The sequence below is a fragment of the Tiliqua scincoides genome, chromosome 15 (assembly GCF_035046505.1).
Source record: "Tiliqua scincoides isolate rTilSci1 chromosome 15, rTilSci1.hap2, whole genome shotgun sequence".
In the NCBI taxonomy this organism is placed as follows: Eukaryota; Metazoa; Chordata; class Lepidosauria; order Squamata; family Scincidae; genus Tiliqua; species Tiliqua scincoides.
In genome coordinates this window covers 2,790,686-2,810,008 of record NC_089835.1, presented here as the reverse complement: position 1 = coordinate 2,810,008, position 19,323 = coordinate 2,790,686, and the positions used below count along the sequence as shown (strand labels likewise).

Sequence of the window (19,323 nt, the reverse complement as noted above, 5' to 3'; positions counted from 1 at the left end):
CCAGTGGGTCATGAATCTTACGCCAGTCGGTTTCATTCGATGACACCCCCCCGCCCCAGTTCAAATATTGTGAGAAAGGGAGAGAAAAGCCTCTTTCTCCATCACACTCACTTTTCCACCAGGGACATTTGAAGCTTGCCAGCCGGTTGGACAAGAGGGCAACCTGGGGTCAGAATCATGGCAGGGGCAAAGAATTAACCCTCACCACACCACTGCGATCCCAATCAGAACCAGCATTTTGCATTTAAAAACACAGACCCTTATCCTGCAATCTAGTCTGGCCCTTGACCATTGCCTGATGGCTGAAATGGACTGGGAGCAAGCCGAACCCCATTCCAGACAAGAAGAAGATGCCGCTCTTGCTCTGACATTTGGTCTGCTCTTGGTCTGACATCAGACATTCCTATCCCCCCTTTCCTTCAGGAGCTGCGAGAGGTATGCATGGTTCTTGCCCCCTCTGCCCTGCTACCCATTTTATCTATTCACCCTATGATGATGGCCAGATCCCAAAGGATCTTCTCTATGGAGAACTCATGCAGGGAAAGCGCCCTACAGGTAGACCACAGCTGTGATACAAGGACCTCTGCAAGAGGAATCTGAAAGCCTTAGGAGTGGACCTCAACAGGTGGGAAACCCTGGCCTCTGAGCGGCCCGCTTGGAGGCAGGCTGTGCAGCATGGCCTTTCCCAGTTTGAAGAGACACTTGGCCAACAGTCTGAGGCAAAGAGGCAAAGAAGGAAGGCCCATAGCCAGGGAGACAGACCAGGGACAGGCTGCACTTGCTCCCAGTGTGGAAGGGATGGTCACTCCCGAATCGGCCTTTTCAGCCGCACTAGACGCTGTGCCAGAACCAACTTTCAGAGCGCGATACCTGAGTCTTTTGAGACTGAAGGTTGCCAACTAACCCTACGAGGTAGGCTGGGCTGGGCTATCTCAGGGCCACCCACCAAGCACCGTGGCTAAGTGGGGACTTGAACCTCCTCCCCTGTGGTATGATGCTTTAACCACTGCACCACTCTACACCACTTCATCCAGTGATGAAGCCTGTTTGGGATGGGTTTGCATTCTTTGGAAAGATGGAGCTCACTGTTGTGGAGCGGCCAGGTGGCTGGGTTCCTTGAGGCTCAGGCTTCAGCAGATTCCCCCCCCCCCCCCATTGAGGAAACATTGGGCTTTCTTGGTCACTAGTAACAAGGGTTCAGGAATATCCTGTTCCAGGTTGGGCTGGCTATCCAAGGCGGGTGAGCAAGCCCTGGTCGCCATTCAGCACCCTGGATAGCTCCCAGAGGAAAGCCAGGCTGCCTGCTTGATCCAAGGTGCTTGATCAAAGGTCTGCCACTCTTTGTAGCCATCTTTGTAGAAGATCTTTGAGGTGGTCATTTTGGGAGTTGGCTCCACCCTTTCCCTTAAAAGATTCGCACCTGACTTGGGAAGTGCTGGCTCAGATAGCATATGGGGGGAGTTGGTCCTCACGCAAGAACCCTCCAGTCAGTCCTTGGGATTGGAGGACTGTGGCAGCCACATCCTCAGGCTGGAGTAGGGGTCTTGAATGTAGCTCCTGAGGTGTCCCTAGTACAAGTTCAGCTGTAATGGGGGAGCCCAGGACCTGCTCCAAAGGAAAGCCCTTTCTTCAATCCATGTCCTCATTTCTAGTCCTGGAGTCCCGACATGGGGTTGGCCTAGCCAGGTGGGCTCTCTGATAGGCCTGGGTGCTCAACCATTGATGCCACCCCAGGAGAGCGTTCTCCTTCATGCACAAATGTGCATTTTCCTGACACCCCATTCCATCCTCTCGGTTCACATCTCGCCTTGTGTTCTCCTTTCGCCCGTCTGCAGCACTGAGCGATTATGTAAGCTTTCCCCCGACTCCATGATTTATTAACGATTATTTATTATCTATTATTCAGCTCTCTTACGAAACCGGTGGGGCGTGTCGAATTCATAGCTCTGCCCTGTAGCTCTGGGATGTGCTGTCAGAGCATAGGCTTGGTCGACCCCCCAAGCCCTCCTCCAGCAGGGGGAGCCGTCCAGCCCAAGCACCAGTGGCCCGGCTTTCCCGTGTCGAAAATGGAAGCGCTTCGAAGCAAGAGCCACTTGGCTTTCAAGCCTTCCATCCTGGAATTGGTGTCACGGGCCAAGCAGAGATGCACCATTATTGGGTGTTTTTAAAAGCAGGCCGTTTATTGCTCTTGCGCTGGAGCTAATGAGTGGTGACACAGCTCCTCACTCCCTTGCCAACCAGTAAAACTTCTATTCCATTTCTGTTTCATTTTTCTCTCCTCTCCGTCTTAAGTAATTGTTTGGAGGCTGTGAAGGCATCTCACTCCTCCTGGGCTGGACTGTGCAGCCAGCCAATTTATTTCTTTGCAAGGGTGGGTTGGTATTGTCACAACTGGTGTAAGCAGCAAACATGAATCTTGCGTCTGGAGGGGAGGAAGCCCAGACCTGTCTTCTCATTTGTCCCACATGTTCCTGGGTCTCCACCTCACCTGCTCTGCAGGAGAGCTGGACATAAGAACATAAGAACAGCCCCACTGGATCAGGCCGTAGGCCCATCTAGTCCAGCTTCCTGTATCTCACAGTGACCCACCAGATGCCCCAGGGAGTACACAAGGCAACAAGAGAGCTGCATCCTTGTGCCCTCCTGTGCTCCCTGAGGCATTTGGTGGGCCACTGTGAGATACAGGAAGCTGGACTAGATGGGCCTATGACCTGATCCAGTGGGGCTGTTCTTATGTTCTTGGTTGGTTGGCAACCTTCAGTCTCGAAATAATAATAATAATAATAAACAGTATTTATATACCGCTTTTCAACTAAATGTTCACAAAGCGGTTTACAGAGAAAAATCAAATAACTAAATGGCTCCCTGTCCCAAAAGGGCTCACAATCTAAAAAGATGCAAAAAGAATACCAGCAGACAGCCACTAAAACAGATAGTGCTGGGGTGAGGTGGGCCAGTTACTCTCCCCCTGCTAAAAAAGGAGCACCCACTTGAAAAAGTGCCTCTTACCCAATTAGCAGGGTCGAAAGACTATGGTATAAGCCTACAGCACCCGGCATTCCCAGGCGGTCTCCCATCCAAGTACTAACCAGGCCTGACCCTGCTTAGCTTCTGAGATCATGCTATAAGCCTACAGCACCCGCTATTCCCAGGCTGTCTCCCATCCAAGTACTAACCAGGCCTGTCCCTGCTTAGCTTCCGAGATCATGGTATAAGCCTACAGCACCAAGTATTCCCAGGCTGTCTCCCATCCAAGTACTAACCAGGCCTGTCCCTGCTTAGCTTCCGAGATCATGGTATAAGCCTACAGCACCAGGTATTCCCAGGCGGTCTCCCATCCAAGTACTAACCAGGCCTGACCCTGCTTAGCTTCCGAGCTCATGGTATAAGCCTACAGCACCCGGTATTCCCAGGTGGTCTCCCATCCAAGTACCAACCAGGCCTGACCCTGCTTAGCTTCCCAGATCATGGTATAAGCCTACAGCACCCGGTATTCCCAAGGCGGTCTCCCATCCAAGTACCAACCAGGCCTGACCCTGCTTAGCTTCCCAGATCATGGTATAAGCCTACAGCACCAGGTATTCCCAGGCGGTCTCCCATCCAAGTACTAACCAGGCCTGACCCTGCTTAGCTTTCAAGATCAGACAAGATCAGGCATGTGCAGGGTAACAGTTGCTGAAGTTATGTACCCAGCATTCAGAGACTCAGGGTCCCTGAAAGCTGATGCTGGAATAACCCAGTTTGTCTTCAAGGGGCAACAAGATGTTTGTTGGTCTTGCTGCAGCAGACAATCATGGCAGCCCCTCTGGAAGGGGGTTCAGGAATTTTAGCTGCAATCCAAGGGACTTTTTCTGGGAAATGAACTATTCTCGGACTATGGTGGCAGAGCTCTCCACGGGTGCTGACAGCCATCTTGACTTTCCACCAATGCGCTGATGTTGCTGCATTTGAGGAATTGTGGGGGAGCCAAGGTGGAGTCTGCTAAGAATTCCAGTCCTCCACCACTATCTGCCACCATGACGGAAATTGCTCAGTGCTAAGGGAAGAAAAGAGCCAGGCTGGTGTCTTGCTTTGGGAGTCAAACAAACCCAGGAGATCCAGGTTCAAACCTCCGCTCGGCCACGAAGCTTCCTGGGTGCCCTTGGGGCAGTCACTTTCTCTCCGCCTCGCCTACCCCACTGGGTTGTTGTGAGGACCAAAGGAGGCGGGAACCTTACACATTGCTTTGAGCTCCTTGGAGGTTTAAAAAGGTGAAAATAATTTTTTTTTTTTAAGGAGATGTATGGCAGGCTCACCACTTCCAAATCTGGGGACCCACCGAGGACCTTTAAGGGCTGCCTCAGAATTTTGCACCTTCTCTTCCAGCGCAATGTACGCGCAGAGCTACCATTTCACGAAAATGCAGGATCCCAGTTTGTTTGCTTTCCAAAGCAAAACCAAAGTGCAGGCCAGTTGGAGGCCTCGGGCAGTGCCAGGGACCTTGCCAAGGCTGGAGGGCTGAAGACGACTTCAGCAGCGGTCAAGGGGTGCAGAAAGGGGTGAGCTGGGCACAGCTCTCCGCAAGCGCCTTGCAACTGCTGCCCTTGTTCACCATCTCCGAAAGGTATTGATCACACCCCAGATCTGTGCCACGGCGGTGGATGCATGCTCTGAGGCTTAATTAATGCATTGGAACAGGCTGATTAGCCTCTCCCCGTGCCGCAGATGGGACTCGACCATTAACCGCGACTATTCTGGTTCAGCCCCTCCTGCACCAATGGTGGTGAAGGCCCTTGTCTGGAGACTCCACTGCTAACTGGTTTTGCCCGCAGCTCACATGTGGCTATTAGGAGATACAAACTTGGGAGTGTCACCAGAGTGCTCTCACTTAGCGCGCCGGCTTTGATCTTTAATTAGAGATCCAGGGAGGGGAAAGGGGGCCAAGCAGAGAGAAGCTGCTGTGCTAATTTTGGGCATCAAGGATGGGGGGAAAAGCACCAAAGACTCTGCGCTCCTGATGAGCAAAATTGGATGCTGGGGCAGGCCTGAGAGTCCCTGTTGTGTTCCAGGCGGGGATGCTGCCCATTTAAGAACTCTTTGCTCTCCAAGCAGAGGGCAGTCTGGGGGGGGGGGGGCAGTCTGTGCCCCATGAAGCATTCTTGTCCTTCCTTTGGCCCTTGCTGGAGCAAGTTGTGTGCTTGGAGCTGTCCAAGATCCTATTCTTTGCCAGTCCAGTTGTGTGTTGGCAACCTTCACTCTCGAAAGACTCTGGTCTCTCGAAAGACCACCTCTGAAAGGTGGTTCTGGAACAGCGTCTAGTGTGGCTGAAAAAGCCAATTCGGGAGTGACAATCCCTTCCACACCGGGAGCAAGTGCAGTCTGTCCCTGGTCTGTCTCCCTGGCTATGGGCCTTCCTTCTTTGCCTCTTAGCCTCAGACTGTTGGCCAAGTGTCTCTTCAAACTGGGAAAGGCCATGCTGCACAGCCTGCCTCCAAGCGGGCCGCTCAGAGGCCAGGGTTTCCCACTTGTTGAGGTCCACTCCTAAGGCCTTCAGATCCCTCTTGCAGATGTCCTTGTATCGCAGCTGTGGTCTACCTGTAGGGCGCTTTCCTTGCATGAGTTCTCCATAGAGGAGATACTTTGGGATCCGGCCATCATCCATTCTCACAACATGACCGAGCCAACGCAGGCGTCTCTGTTTCAGCAGTGCATACATGCTAGGGATTCCAGCACGTTCCAGGACTGTGTTGTTTGGAACTTTGTCCTGCCAGGTGATGCCGAGGATGCGTCGGAGGCAGCACACGTGGAAAGCATCCAATCCAGTTAATTGTATGAAAGTTGGGGTCTTCCCACCCCCCACAATTTGACATTACATCAGTTGGGGGGAGCACAGGCCTGCCCCTCATAGGCCTGCCATTCTTTTCTCCTACGCTGCTGCAAAGTGCTGCTATGTCTGGGGCATTGTGGTGGTGGTGGGGAAGCAACAGGCCATATGGCAGCCACCAAATGTCCATGCGCTGAGCTGTGTAGGGGCTGTTGATGCCACGCATGGTCCTCTTGAAACACCCTCCCTCCCTGCACATTGCCACATTGCGCTGCCGAGGGTCGGGAGTTCTCTGTCCTCCTGTGCCACTGGACAGCTGTTTTCCTGTGGTTTGAAGGTGTGATAGAGGTTTGCTGTTCAGTGTCCATGGGCCCTTCGGTCGTCCCGTCATCATTGCTGAGCAAAGAGGTTCATCAGGTTTCAAGGAACTCCCAAACACCTAGTGAACCTGTTTGGCCAGAGATGGCAGCAAGGATTAGCATGCACGCCACATGTGGAAGTGGCTCTGTCGTGCCACGATCAACATATGGGGAGGAAAAGGCAGCATCTGCTTCCAGTCTGCTCGGTTGGGGGGGTCCTCCAGTTGGAAACCTGAGCAGTGGTCCTTTAGCACTGAGCAAAAGGTGTTGGGGGGGTGCTTGTTGGGGTTGAGAATGCTGATCCCAGCTGCCTGCCAACAGGTCGGCCCAGCCGCTCCTCTGACTACACCCCTTGAGTTGCTTGGCCTCAGCGGCCGGCAGAGAAAGAGGGTAGCAAATGCCCCTGATGAGATTGGAGGGGATAATTCTCAGGCCGCAACAGATGGGCCGGGGGGTGGGTGCCCCCCTTTATGTAAGGAGATCTCAGTGAAAGTGGATTACAGCGCTATCCCATTCCGTTGCCCTTGAGAAGGGATTAGAGGCCAGCACTCAGACAGGGGGCCCGGGAGAGGGGTCAGGGAGCTGCTTGCTTTCATCAGGCTGGCTTATGGTGCCTACAGAGAAGGCCGGGGTGGAGAGCACGGAGAGAAAGGAGGGAAGGAACACTGAGGAATCCTGCTGGGAAGCGGAGAATGAGTCACTGCTGAGAACACTGGAAGGGAAGCTGCCTGAACTCTGGTTCAGCATCGTCAAGCACTGATTGGCAGCAGGGAGTTAGAATCTGGGAGACAGTGTCCCAGGGTCTGGAGGTGAAAGGCAATGTACCTAGTTGGGAGGGCAGATTGAGATTTGTGTGGGTTGTTGGGGGGAAAGGGAACCTGGTTTTTCCCCCATCTCACTGGGGTTGATCTGGATCTGCACGAGATTGCGTGCTGCATGCCCGGGATGTCCTGTCTCAGAGAGCACATGGAATGAGCTCTCATGTGCTCCCAGCTTGTAAAACATCCCTTTGGGAGATTCATGAATGGGCTGTGTGGGAGCTTGGGGCGTGGCTGCCATATTATGGGCTGGGAAGGAATCCACCTCCTCTTGTGGATGACATTGGTGTCAGGGGTTGTTTTCTCTAGCAGAGGGTATCTGTTTCCAGCAGAGGGCTGGACTAGATGGCCTTGAAGGCCCCCTCCAACTCTATGATCCTATTTGGAACATCCCACGCAGCTGCCCAAAACTCAACAGGCGATGCTCGTATGTCAGCATCCTTGCCACAGCACCTACGCTGGACCTGTTGAATGCCCAGTCGCAGCTCGTTAATGGAGAATGACAAGTTTCTGGATGCCGTCCAGCCCCCAGACATTATTTTCGCTGTTGCAAATATCACAGATGAAGGTCCCGTTTATCCTTGTCGGCTTCTTAATGGACATCATTGGAAAAAGTGAGATAAAGACAAATAAGCACCAGGGATTTGGGGTGGGGGAGGAATGACACAATACAGCCAGCCCCCCCCCTCTCCTTCCTGTGCGTGATGGGAGTTTGGCCCCCTTACTGAAGGCATCTGGCACTGTTTGTTCAGCAAAAAGCTTCTGGGCTACATCTGCTCTCTGCCTGCAGCTTCGGCTAGGACGATGGCCACAGAGGTGGGAGGGGGCTGGTTCTTGTGAGGGGGCTGGCATTGCACATTTCTAAAGGTGGTCTTGGGTGGGCTGTCCTACCCAGATCAGAAGGGAGAGCTCTGTTTCTTCTTCCTTTGCCCTTCTTCCATTTACCCTGGACACTTGGAAGGGGGAGGGGGAAATCACCCTGATAATAGAAGCGATGAATGGGGAGGGGGCTGTTTTCACCAGCTCTTTGCAGTGTAGCGCCTCCTGCTGATCCTTTGGGGCACCAGTGATAGTCACAGGAGAAAGCAAAATGCCCCCAGAAGCACAGAAGGGGCAGCGTGCATTGGGGGTGGGGGGTGCAAGCTTTGCCCTGCAGCTTAGATTTCTGAAAGCTCAATAGTAGCATGTCCCCCACGAACACTCCCATCCCAAACAGTTTGCTATTGAGGGTCAACAGTGGCGTTCATGTTTGCAAGCAAGCCCGCTTAGCCTTTATAATGAAATTATAAATTGCAGGTCCTGTTGGTCGGTGAGGGGAGAGGCAAACCACTTATCTAGGGGGGCACTTCTCCCACCCCAGCATGCCTGCATGGGGCAGTCCAGATTGCAACTATTCCTAGGGCTGGTGAAAAATGCAAGAATCAAAGGGTTGTGTTGCAGACTGGTCAGTCCATTTCCCCCCCCCTTGGTGAGCATCCTCTACCTGTCCCCACATCCAGCCTTCTGACCCCCTCTGTTCCCTCTGTGCACACTGAGTCCTGCACACAGTCCCCACCCTAAGTTGCCTGGGCCCGAATGCAACCCCAACTTGCAGTAGCCACTTCTCCGAGTCTCAGTGCTCCCCTATTAAAAGGGGAATACTGGTCATTGGGAAGAAAGAACCCCCCAAAAAGACCGTGCATTTAAGCGATATATAGATTATAAGGGCCAGAACCAACTTTCAGAGCGTGATACCATAGTCTTTCGAGACTGACGGTTGCCAATACAAAGATTATAAGGGCAGAAATGTTAAGGCTGTAACCCTACACACACTGCGCTGAGAGTCAGCCCCTCTGAATACAGGACTTCTGAGTAGGCGTGTATGGGATTATACTGTAAATTGATTAAAAGTCTTTTGATCAATTAAAGCAGTTAGGCTGCAAATCCGTGATAGAGCTCTGCTGAATGAGAGAGCACACGGTGGGCCCTCAGTATTCACAAGGGATCTGTTTCAGGACCCCCCTATGGATACCAAATTCCGTGGATAAGGAAATCCACCGGCGTGTCCATGGCAGCAAACAGGAAGTGCTTTTCAGAAGCATCCAGAGAGGCTACGTGCGACCTCCCCGTGACTCCAGGACCCCCGACTGCAAGAGGAGGAGGTCCTCTGAGACCCTCCTGCTATGAGCTTGGCATCCATGGCTATTCCAATTTGCCAATGCTGAGCCCATGGATAAAGAGGGCCCGCTGTATATGTGTGTGGGTGCATCCTGGTGAAAATCCATAGCTGGCCAGGACCGTGGCAGAAGAGGCATTCCCAGTCTGATTAGGAATGCCTCTTCCCAGGTGGTGCTTGCTACTGTGGAGGCCTGCAAACACCGAATGTTCCTTTTGTGTCCGCGTTGCAGGTGGGAGTACAAATTATTTTTATTATTATATTACACATAAATGTCTGCCATTTGTATGGATCAATTAATCCATCAGCCGTTCAGCAACAAGGACTTCTGTAATTGGGCTGCAGCCCTGGGAATGGTTGTTGACAACCAGTGGCCTCCTGAGTGACCCTGTTGTGACTCCTGGACAGGGTTTTTTTAAGCTCTCCCCCTCTTCCCACCCCGCTACTCTCCCGTCCTCTGCCCTTCCAAGTTCTCCTTGAAACGTGTCGCTTTCGGTCTCCATCCCACGGCATCTCTGTGTGGGCGCGTTGCGCAAGAAAACGATGGGAAGCCATGTGCGGTGGCAAAAGTCATTTGTGTTACTGAGCTGGGTGTCGGGGCGGAAAAACTGCTGAGCTGGCAGTGCAGGGTTGGGGGGAGAGGCGGAGGGTCGCTTGCAAGAGCTGTGTGTCTGGCGGTGCCCAAGCGAGAGGGAAAGAGGAGGCTTGTTCCTGGAGGGTAGAAAGAGGTCAGACGGGTTGTGGCCTCTCTCCTTTACCTGCAGAAGGTTCCAGACTGAACTCCAGGCAGCACCTCCAGGTAAGGCTGGGAAAGTCCCCTGGTGTGGTTGGGTCCAGGAGTCTAGAATCTTCTTAATGTGGCCACTCCATGCGCCAATGTCTCCTGATCATTCCCAGAGCAAATTTCATGTGTGGCATTCCCTCTTGTTGTTATGCCTACATAAGAACATAAGAACAGCCCCACTGGATCAGGCCATAGGCCCATCTAGTCCAGCTTCCTGTATCTCACAGCGGCCCACCAAATGCCCCAGGGAGCACACCAGATAACAAGAGACCTGCATCCTGGTGCCCTCCCTTGTGTCTGGCATTCTGACATAGCCCATTTCTAAAATCAGGAGGTTCAGAGGCAGTCTAGCTCAGAGTACCAGCTTGCAGGGTAAGAACATAAGAACATAAGAAGAGCCCCACTGGAGCAGGCCATAGGCCCATCTAGTCCAGCTTCCTGTATCTCACAGCGGCCCACCAAATGCCCCAGGGAGCACACCAGATAACAAGAGACCTGCAAGGCTTCCTGGGAATTGTAGTTAAGAACATAAGAACAGCCCCACTGGATCAGGCCATAGGCCCATCTAGTCCAGCTTCCTGTATCTCACAGCGGCCCACCAAATGCCTGACAAGACAACAAGAGACCTACAAGAGACCTACAACGAGAGACCCACAACAAGAGACCTATGTAAGCAAGCATATCCCAGGCAGGCTTGTAGCTCAGTGCCTGCTTTGCATGCAAAAGGTCCCAGGTTCAGTTCCTGGCAGCCTCCCAAGCAGGGCTGGGGAAAAAAACCCTTGTCTGAAACCCTGGAGAGCTGCTGCCAGCCAGTGCTTGACACTTAGCGAAACGGACCAAAGCTCTGACTCAGGCTATGTCCACTTATGTGAAAGGGGCTGCGACACAGTGGAAGAGCTTCTGCTGTGCATGCAGAAGGGCCTGGATTCAATCCCTGGCAGCATCTCCAGGCAGGGCAGAGAAAAGTACCGCCGGAACCCCTGAGGAGATGCTGGCAGGCAGGGCTCGATTCGTGCCTCCATCTTTCAGTCACCCGGTGACGCCAGCTCCCTGGTCAAAGCTGAGTAGGTGTCAGCTCAATGAATGCTTTTCCATACAGCAAGGGCAGCTGACGTGACACCAGAGGGACACCTGGAGGTACAGCTACGACCGGTGGGCCTCAGTCCCCACGCCACGATGCGCCAGTGGAACTCTGAAATCAAGGGGGCAAGAGAAGGCTTGCCCCAGCAGACGAGGAGGCTGCCACAGTAGACTGTCCTGATGCTGTAAGCAGGGAGGGAGGGGGGCTGTCTGGGCTATTTCTAGCAGCGCACAAAGCCTGGAGCCTCCGGGGAGACTGCTGTCAGCTCTGTTCACCAAGAAGGAGCCTAAGGTTAGCTGCTTCTCTTCCACTCCTCTCCTTCTGAGCTTATTTTGGCACTGGGATGACAGGCCGGCAGCCCGAGGCCTCCTGGGCAGGGAATCCAGGGAGCAGGCCAAGCGGCCATTTCTTGCCATTTGCCAGCTCTCCACATGTGGCCCCTTTCCCCCTGGCCAGCCTTGGCTCCAGAGACCCTGCCCAAGAGGGTCCTCTTCCATTCCACCGGCAGCTGGACCGTCGTAGCTTCCAGCCCCAACACAACTCCAGGACAGGGCACTCGATTTGCCTGGCTCAGCCTGGATTTCATCCTTTTTCAGAAGGAAAAGCAAACTTGGTCTGGTTTGGTTTTTCCTTTGGGTGTGTGTGTTGGGAGGGGGGTGTTGTTCTGTCCTGCTCTGCAAGCAGGAGGTACCTGGCTAGATCCTCACCATCCCCTGGCAGGGCTGAGAAAAGGCTTCTCTCTGTGCCTGAAACACTGGAAAGGTGGACCAAAGACCTGACTCTCAGGAGGCAACTTCATCCATTCACCCACATTTTGTAGGAAGCCTCAGATGCCCACATGACATTTTTGGGGGGTCCAGAGGTGCTCAAACTTTTTACCACCGGGACTCACTTTTTATCCTGGAAGTGATGTCATGGCTGGAGGTTGCATCATCGAGCAGGGAAAAGATTTGACACCATCCCAGTCATCAAAATCAAATTAAATAAATTACAGCACAATCCTACCTTGCACAATCCTACCTACAGCCTTAACAGGCGAGCCAGGAGGCCTGCACCATATCCAGGGCAAGATAGGTACCCAAAGTGGCTCAGCCAGGAAACTCTTCCCCTTATCCTGGCTAAGCCACCGCAGCCCCAATGGGTCTCCTCGGGCTTGCGCCACCTCCGGAGGTGTCATAAGTCTGATAAGGCTTGCAGCTGTTCCACGCTGCTTGTGAATGGGGGTTGGGATCCAGTATAATTGCCCGGTCCCAGTCCCGCATCCCACTTCTCACCCACCCCCAGGACCACTCTCCGCCCGCCCTCCCCCACCCTGGAACACCTCCCTTCCACCTCCACCCTGCCCTCCCCAGAGCCTCCTCAGATCCCTGAGCTGAGCTCAGCCAATGCAAGACTCCTCGGCGCAGAGGCTGGATCCAGGCCAGCCCAAGGGTGCCTTAGGATTGCGCCTTCAATTAATTAAGGGCCTGTCTTATCCAATTTCCCAGTGCCACTGCAGCCATGCCAATGGGGTGTGCGCTGAATCCTGTGGTGTTGGGGGGGCAGTCACAGATGTCTTCTCGAGGTATGAGAACATTTGTTCTCTGGTGCTAGAAAGTTGAACAGGGTTGGGCCCTAAGTAAATTAAACGTTTTACAATAAGTATAAGGTAAAAAAAATTACTTAAAATAATGAATAAAATACTAAAATTACTTTAGTAATAAAATTACTAAAATAATAATGAATTATTTTAAAATAATAAAATATTGAATTGAGAGTTAGCAACTGCTTAACCCTCCCAAGCAGTTGCTGATCTGTTTAAAAAAAAATTCCCCAAACATCCCAAAAGCTATAATCCTATCCACGCTTACCTGGGAGTAAGTCCCATTGACTATCATTGTTAAAAACATAGAGTAGCCTGTTAAAAGTACCGCTCTGTAACGTTTTTTCAGATGCAGTTACAATCCACGGTAGCGTCAAGTCGAAGATATTAAAAATAAAGCACACGTTAAAATGAATGGGACGCACCTGAAATTGGCTCACAACCCACCTTGTGGGTCCTGACACAGTCAAACACTGTGTATAGTCAAATATACGTGTTTTTGTCTCTTTCTCTCCTTGTCGCGAGACCCGCGCACACAAAACCAGATTAGCAGGCCTGGCTCTGTGCGGTCCGAGAAAAATTCCCCACTGCCTCTGTGGCTTTTATCGACTCCCCTTGGAGCACAGCTGATAAAATATTGTTTTATGGATTAGGAGATGGACTGAGAACGAGCTAATAATGGACCCTCCTGATCAATGCCTCTCTCTAATGGACTTGCGAATGGGTAGCAAATCGCCTGTCCCCTTCACTCCCTGGAGGGCTGCGTTCCGCCCCACCACGTCCACCTATGAACTTAAAACTGCTGCTTCAGACCCAAAAGTCCAGTGTGTGGCCTCTGCCGGCAGCCAGGGGGTCTCCCCTGGGAAGCTCCCAAACAGGGCGTAGAACCAATGCCCTTCTCTTGCTGTTTGTGACACTCTGAGGTTGACTGCCTTTGAACATGGAGGCTCCATTTCACTTTTGTTGATAGGAAGTTGTGTTGTGCGGAGCCAGTGGCCCACCTAGCGCGGCACTCTCTCTGCTGGCTGTCAGGGGCTGCTTGGGGGAGGGTTCTTTTCCAGCCCTCCCTGGAGGGACTGGCAGCCCATTCCTGAGCTGCCCTTGGCGGCACCGAAAAGGGCTGCCATCGAATCCTGCAGCTACTGCAGGAGGCTCCTCGGAGAAGGGGACGTTCGTTGAGTCCCCAACACCTCCGCCGAGTAAGGGAAGCAGCCCCGCAATGGGGCTACTCACTTTACCGCCGAACAAAAGGTCGGCGATAGAGTAAAGGCACTCGTGTAGGGGCGCACAGCCCTGCACGAGCGCCCAGGATCCTGCGGAGCTCAGCTCCACGGATCCTCCTCCCACCCACCCCTGGCACGCCTCCCACCTACCCCTGCGGGCTTCCCCCTCCCCGGAACGCCTCCGCCTCCCATTCCGCAGCCTGGTGTTCCAGGAGACTGCCGAGCTACAGAACTTGGGCCACCGCCCAGCGCTAGCCCAGCACCAGCTGGCGCTGGGCTGGCACCAGTGGGAGCCTGGCAGTGAGCCCCACAAACGTGCCTTACGTACGTGCCAAACATTTGCAACTGTGGCCCGCGGCACCCAACCACAGAATTGGGCTGTAAGGCTGCAATCCTAACCTCACTTTCCTCACTGAACACAATAGGACTTACTTCTGAGTAGACCTGCTTAGGATTGTGCCCTAAATCTGGGCCATCCTACTTGCTATAGAGGCTCTACACCAATGGATAGCCCCCTTCCCCACCTTAAGACTGCATTGGGCCTATTCTCTGAAAATATACAACCTTTTTTCCAAATGCCCAGTTAACTAGTGACCAGCAGTGCATCTTGTGTCAGAGAGTTCCACATGTGAACTGTAAGAAGCTGCTTCTATTTGCCTGTCCAAATCCTTTTTTGTGGGGTGACTCTGAGCCCTCGTGTTCTGAGGATGTTATAAATCTCTCCGTGTTGTAAATCTCGAGTGTGACTCTCCTTGCTTGTCCTTTTATTTTTTCCTGGACTTCTAGCTCAATCCTCTGCATGTTTGAAGAAGCCCTGCTGCATTCAGGCCGACTCGCTCTCTATTAAGTGTGCCCAGGATTTCAGCCTAAGTCTAGCAAAGGCAGCGCAGGGATGGGGTGATTGAAAAATTACAGCAGTGTGTGCTCTGTAAGGAGGCCAATGAAGGGATTAGGGTGCTTTGCTCCTGGGCCCAGCCAGAGCAGCTCAGGTTATTAAACTGGCTCCATCACATCTCACCTTCCAGCTTTCAGTTTGTTTCCTAGTACAAGCCAAAGAGCCCACTGGGGCCCATGCAAACCTGCCCATTTGTCGAGATTGCCCTTCCCTTGCCAACCCTGCCTTTGGAGGGTTGGTATCCTGGCCCCCCATTCTCAAGCAGCAACCAAGCCCCCAAACTCAGAAACCTGGGCAGCCTCTCTGGCCACAGTCCCTGTTACCAAGGTTTAAAATCTCACAGCCGAATAGCAAGGATCGATCGTGCAATGAGGAACCCAGAGAACTTGAGCTCAGATCTCCAGAGGTGGTACTCTGAGCCGGCGGGTCAGGTCAGAGGTTGCTCAGGACCAGAGGACTCTCCCTTTAAGGATGCTCACTCAGTAGCACCAGAGTGGAACTTGAAACAGATCTTTGGAGACATTAAGGGACTGGAGTCCTGCAGCTCACCTGGGGGTCCCTGCATGAGGCCGTGCAGGACATTGAATGCGCCAACAGCAATGGGGCCTTCTTGGCTGTGGCACCACAGCTGTGGAATGCCCTCCCCAGCCATACCCACTTGGTGCCATCTCTGCTGCCTGACAGCTAAACCTCCGGCCAGGTTTAATCATGCGGACTCCTCAACTTTGTGTGAATTTGTATCTAACCTTTGCATTTACGTGTGGCATGTGTTTAACTTTCATGCGCTGCCTCGAACGTCAGTTTTGATTAAAGGAAGGGCGTGCATTTACAAAACAAATCCTTGCCGCCTCCCTCTCGTTATTTGACTGGCAGCAAGGTTAAATCTGAGACTCTGTAACTCTCAGGTGCGAGTCTCAAGCTCCAGAACAGGAGAGAGAGAGCTGGGCTGATGGGGTTGTGATTTGCTTGGGGTGGGAGCTGCAGGTTCACCCAGTAGGATCTTGAACTTCTTCCTTTGGAGCAACAGATGCTCAGGCCATATCCCGAACAGATGCTCAGGCCATATCCCAAGGCCATATCCTTGGGTGCCAAGGGAAGCTTAAAAAAGGAGTTTGTGATGCAACAGCCTGGGGAGCCTTTTGCTCCAAAGGAAGATGTCCAAACTGAGTGTGCCCCAGCACCTCTTTGGAGAGAGAGGCTTGCTTAAGATCATCCAGTGAATTCAGGTCAGTTGGGACAAGTCCTGATTTGCAGTCTCCTCAATAATATTGTCCCCATATTGCAGATGGGGAAGACTGAGGGTTGGGGCTTGCCTTCAGGCCACCCGACCAAGTTCATGGCAGAGGTAGGAACCAGGGGAAATCTTGATTCTCTTGGCCATTACATTGCACCAGCTCTCTAGCTCTCTAACTGGACTCAGAGTGCGGATGCCAACGTCCGAATCCCCATTAACCTGTGAAACTCCCTGCAGGACCCGCACCAGTCTGTCAACCTGTGCTACACCACAGGGTTGTTGTGAGGTTAAAATAGCAGGGGAGGAGCTTGTACGCTACCCCGTATGCCTTGGAGAAAGGACGCAAGAAAAAAAAAGGGGAACTTCCCAGCTGCGTTTTGGCAACTTCAGCAGGCACACCCCAGCCTGGCCGTCCCATTAACAAGGTCACTTTCTGTTCCTTTTGCAGTGGACGGCTGCATCCACCGGGCTGCAGGGCCTCTGCTGAAGGAAGAATGCCGGACCCTGAACGGGTGCGAAACAGGCAAAGCCAAGATCAGCTGCGGGTACCGGCTCCCAGCAAAGTGTAAGTAACTGTCCTGGCTGCCCAGGGAAGGTGACGGTGGGGTGCTCTGAAGGTGAAATAAATTCCTTACCAGCTGTGAATGGGGAGCATAGGGTGCCTGATTTTGGGGGGAGGGGGAGTCACCAGTTGTATAGCACCTGCTCTATGCACAGAAAATTCTGAACTGAGCCCCCAGCATCCCCAGGGCAAAACTCTCAGCTGGCAGACCCTCTGCCCAAGGTCTTGGGGAGCTGCTGTCAACCTGAGTGCAGTACTAGTGGGATAGATGGTCAGACTTGGCGGAAATTCAAGGGGCCTGTGATGTAGCCTCTCCACCCCACAGTCTGGGAGAGGGCCCCAGTTATGGACTGCCTCCACAGTGAAGGGAAAGCAGAATTTTCTCTCCCTTCTCCCCATCACCCCACACCAATATCTGCTGTTTCCCTGCCATAAGCCTCTTCTCCCACCCACCCACCCCCCAAAAAAAATCCTACACTTGTCTAAGTAGTGTTTGTTCATTAAGACCCAGCCTCGGCTGGCTCTCGCACTTTCAGCCTGATAATTCAGCTTTGGAGGATGCAGTGGGAACAATAGCATTGCAAATGTGACACTTAAGAGGAGAGAGAAAAAAGGGGGGGCTGGAGTTGGGGGGGCACTGCACAGTGGCTGAGAAAACACAGAAGTTGTAACAACATCACATTTTGGGGACGTATCGGGAAAGGTCTTTTGAATGTCCTGAGGGGGACGACTCAAATTATTTATGCACAATCCAAACCCCAAACCAGGTCAGAGAAGCCCCCCCCCCCCCATCAGCCAGAACAGGATCGAAACCTAAAACCTCTTGGTCGCTGGGAACCCTCAAGCAGAACCGAGCCCCCAGATGTGCCAACCTGGTTTCAGTATAAATGCTTTGTTAAATTGGTGCTCGGCTTGCAGTCGCCTGATTCCCGATTTCATTTCCCTGGGTGCGACAGGCAATTTTCTTCGTTAAGCAGACACGAAACACCACACCTCGGAGAAAACTCAAAAATATTTATTTGCTTCCCCTCCTCGTCAAGTTTAAATGTGTGTTGTTTTCATAGAACATTTTATAGAAATCATATTAGGATCTGCCTGAAAGGTCAAAGTGACTGCAGTGGTTAACAAACCATTTATGTTTGCTCTCATGTCTCAACTGGAACCAAACCAGAGAGTTTAAAAAAAAAAATTGATGCACATAAACTGGGGCTGTTGGAATCCACATTTTTAATGGCTCAGCAGCTGCATTGAGGGCTGTGCGCATTCACAAAGAGGAATCTTTTTTCTATTGGGCAAAGAATTTGTCATCTTGGAGATCCTTGACTTTCATTTTTTTATCAAGTTTCTAGTCCTTATGGCCACAAAGGTGTATGGAAGTGTATGGGTCCTTTCTCAAGTGGTGTGGAAAGCACAATGGGGTCTTTTTTAAACCCAGACCGATTTCCCACACATGCCTCTTGGTCTTGGCGAACGTCTCAGCCTCTCTTCTGTAGCTGCCTAAGGGCCCAATCCTATCCAATTTTCCAGTGCCGGTGCAGCTGTGCCAATGAGGTGTACACTGTTTCCTGTGTTGGGGGTGCAGTCACAGAGGCCTCCTCAAGGTATGGGAACATTTGTTCCCTTACCTCAGGGCTGCATTGCTGTTGCACTGGTGCTAGAAAGTTGGATAGGATTGGGCCCTAAGAAAGAAATGCAGGTTTGCATATACTTGTATTCGGTTTTATAAGTCAATCGATGGCCATGCAGGAAGGCTGATTCATAATCATGTTTCCAGAGAGAGAGAGAGAGAGAGAGAGAGAGAGAGAGAGAGAGAGACTGTAAGCAGATTCATTCCAAAGTGACAGCTTCCACCCACTGTCTTTTTTTTTTTTTTTTACATAGTTTTGTTTCCTTCCTCACAAGGATAATGCCTGGCCCTTTAGCCAGGCTGCAGCTCTCTGGTAGTTGGTTGGGAATTTACCTGTCCTCTAGATCCCTGCCCTCATATTTAAAACTGGCTGCACTGTTTTGAAACCCAGCACTTGACCCTGACCCTGAGTTTAAGCTGAGTTGGGTTTTAAGTGCAAGCTTAGAAATAAGTTAGAATTTAAACTCTAAAATTACCTTCCCCCCCTTTTTTTATTCTCCTCCAGTTTGTTTTTTTTTCCCCAAGTGCCTCTGCCCTGGCATCTTACTCACAAGTAGCCTCTGTTCCTACTCAAAGTAGTCCCATAATTCTGTACAGAATCAGCTACCTTGGCTTCATCTATCCTATTTAAAACTCAAAGCTAAGTTAGACAGGTCATGAAAACTTCTGTTTTGGTATTTAATTATACCAAATCCTAATGGCATGTCTACTCAGAAGTAAGTCCCATTGAGTTCTGTGGGGCTTTCTCCCATGAAAGTGCATTTAGGATTGCAGCTTCAGTCTTGGTTTGGGTATCTAACCTGCTGTAGAACTTGTACAATTTGCCATCGGGCATTGCCTTTGGGCATCTGCTGTTACAGTTTGCAACCTGCTAGAGCAGGGGTGCCCAAACCCCGGCCCTGGGGCCACTTGCGGCCCTCAAGGCCTCTCAATGCGGCCCTCAGGGAGCCTCCCATCTAAAATGAGCCTCTGGCCCTCCAGAGGTTTGTTGGAGCCCACACTGGCCCTACGCAACTGCTGTCAGTGTGAGGGCGACTGTTTGACCTCTCGCATGAGCTGTGGGATGAGGGCTCCCTCCACTGCTTGCTGTTTCACGTCTGTGATGCAGCAGTGGCAGCAAAGGAAAAGCCAGCCTTGCTTGTGCAAGGCCTTTTATAGGCCTTGAGCTATTGCAAGACCTTCATTCATTCATATAAGTTC

The 19,323-nt window shown here is 52.1% G+C and overlaps 1 protein-coding gene and 1 pseudogene across 1 annotated transcript in view; one reads left to right on the top strand and one right to left on the bottom strand.

Moving 5' to 3' along the window:
• Positions 1-3,563: 3,563 nt before the first annotated feature.
• Positions 3,564-3,683, bottom strand: LOC136635340 (5S ribosomal RNA; annotated as a pseudogene).
• A 3,789-nt stretch (positions 3,684-7,472) lies between these two features.
• The window catches only part of MACROD1 (mono-ADP ribosylhydrolase 1), a 31,293-nt gene continuing 19,442 nt past the window's right edge, over positions 7,473-19,323 (top strand). Inside the window, exons 1-3 of the mRNA XM_066610391.1 lie at positions 7,473-7,594; positions 14,005-14,129; positions 16,383-16,499. Coding sequence (XP_066466488.1) covers positions 7,473-7,594; positions 14,005-14,129; positions 16,383-16,499 — 364 coding nt within the window. The remainder of the gene's footprint in view (positions 7,595-14,004; positions 14,130-16,382; positions 16,500-19,323) is intronic.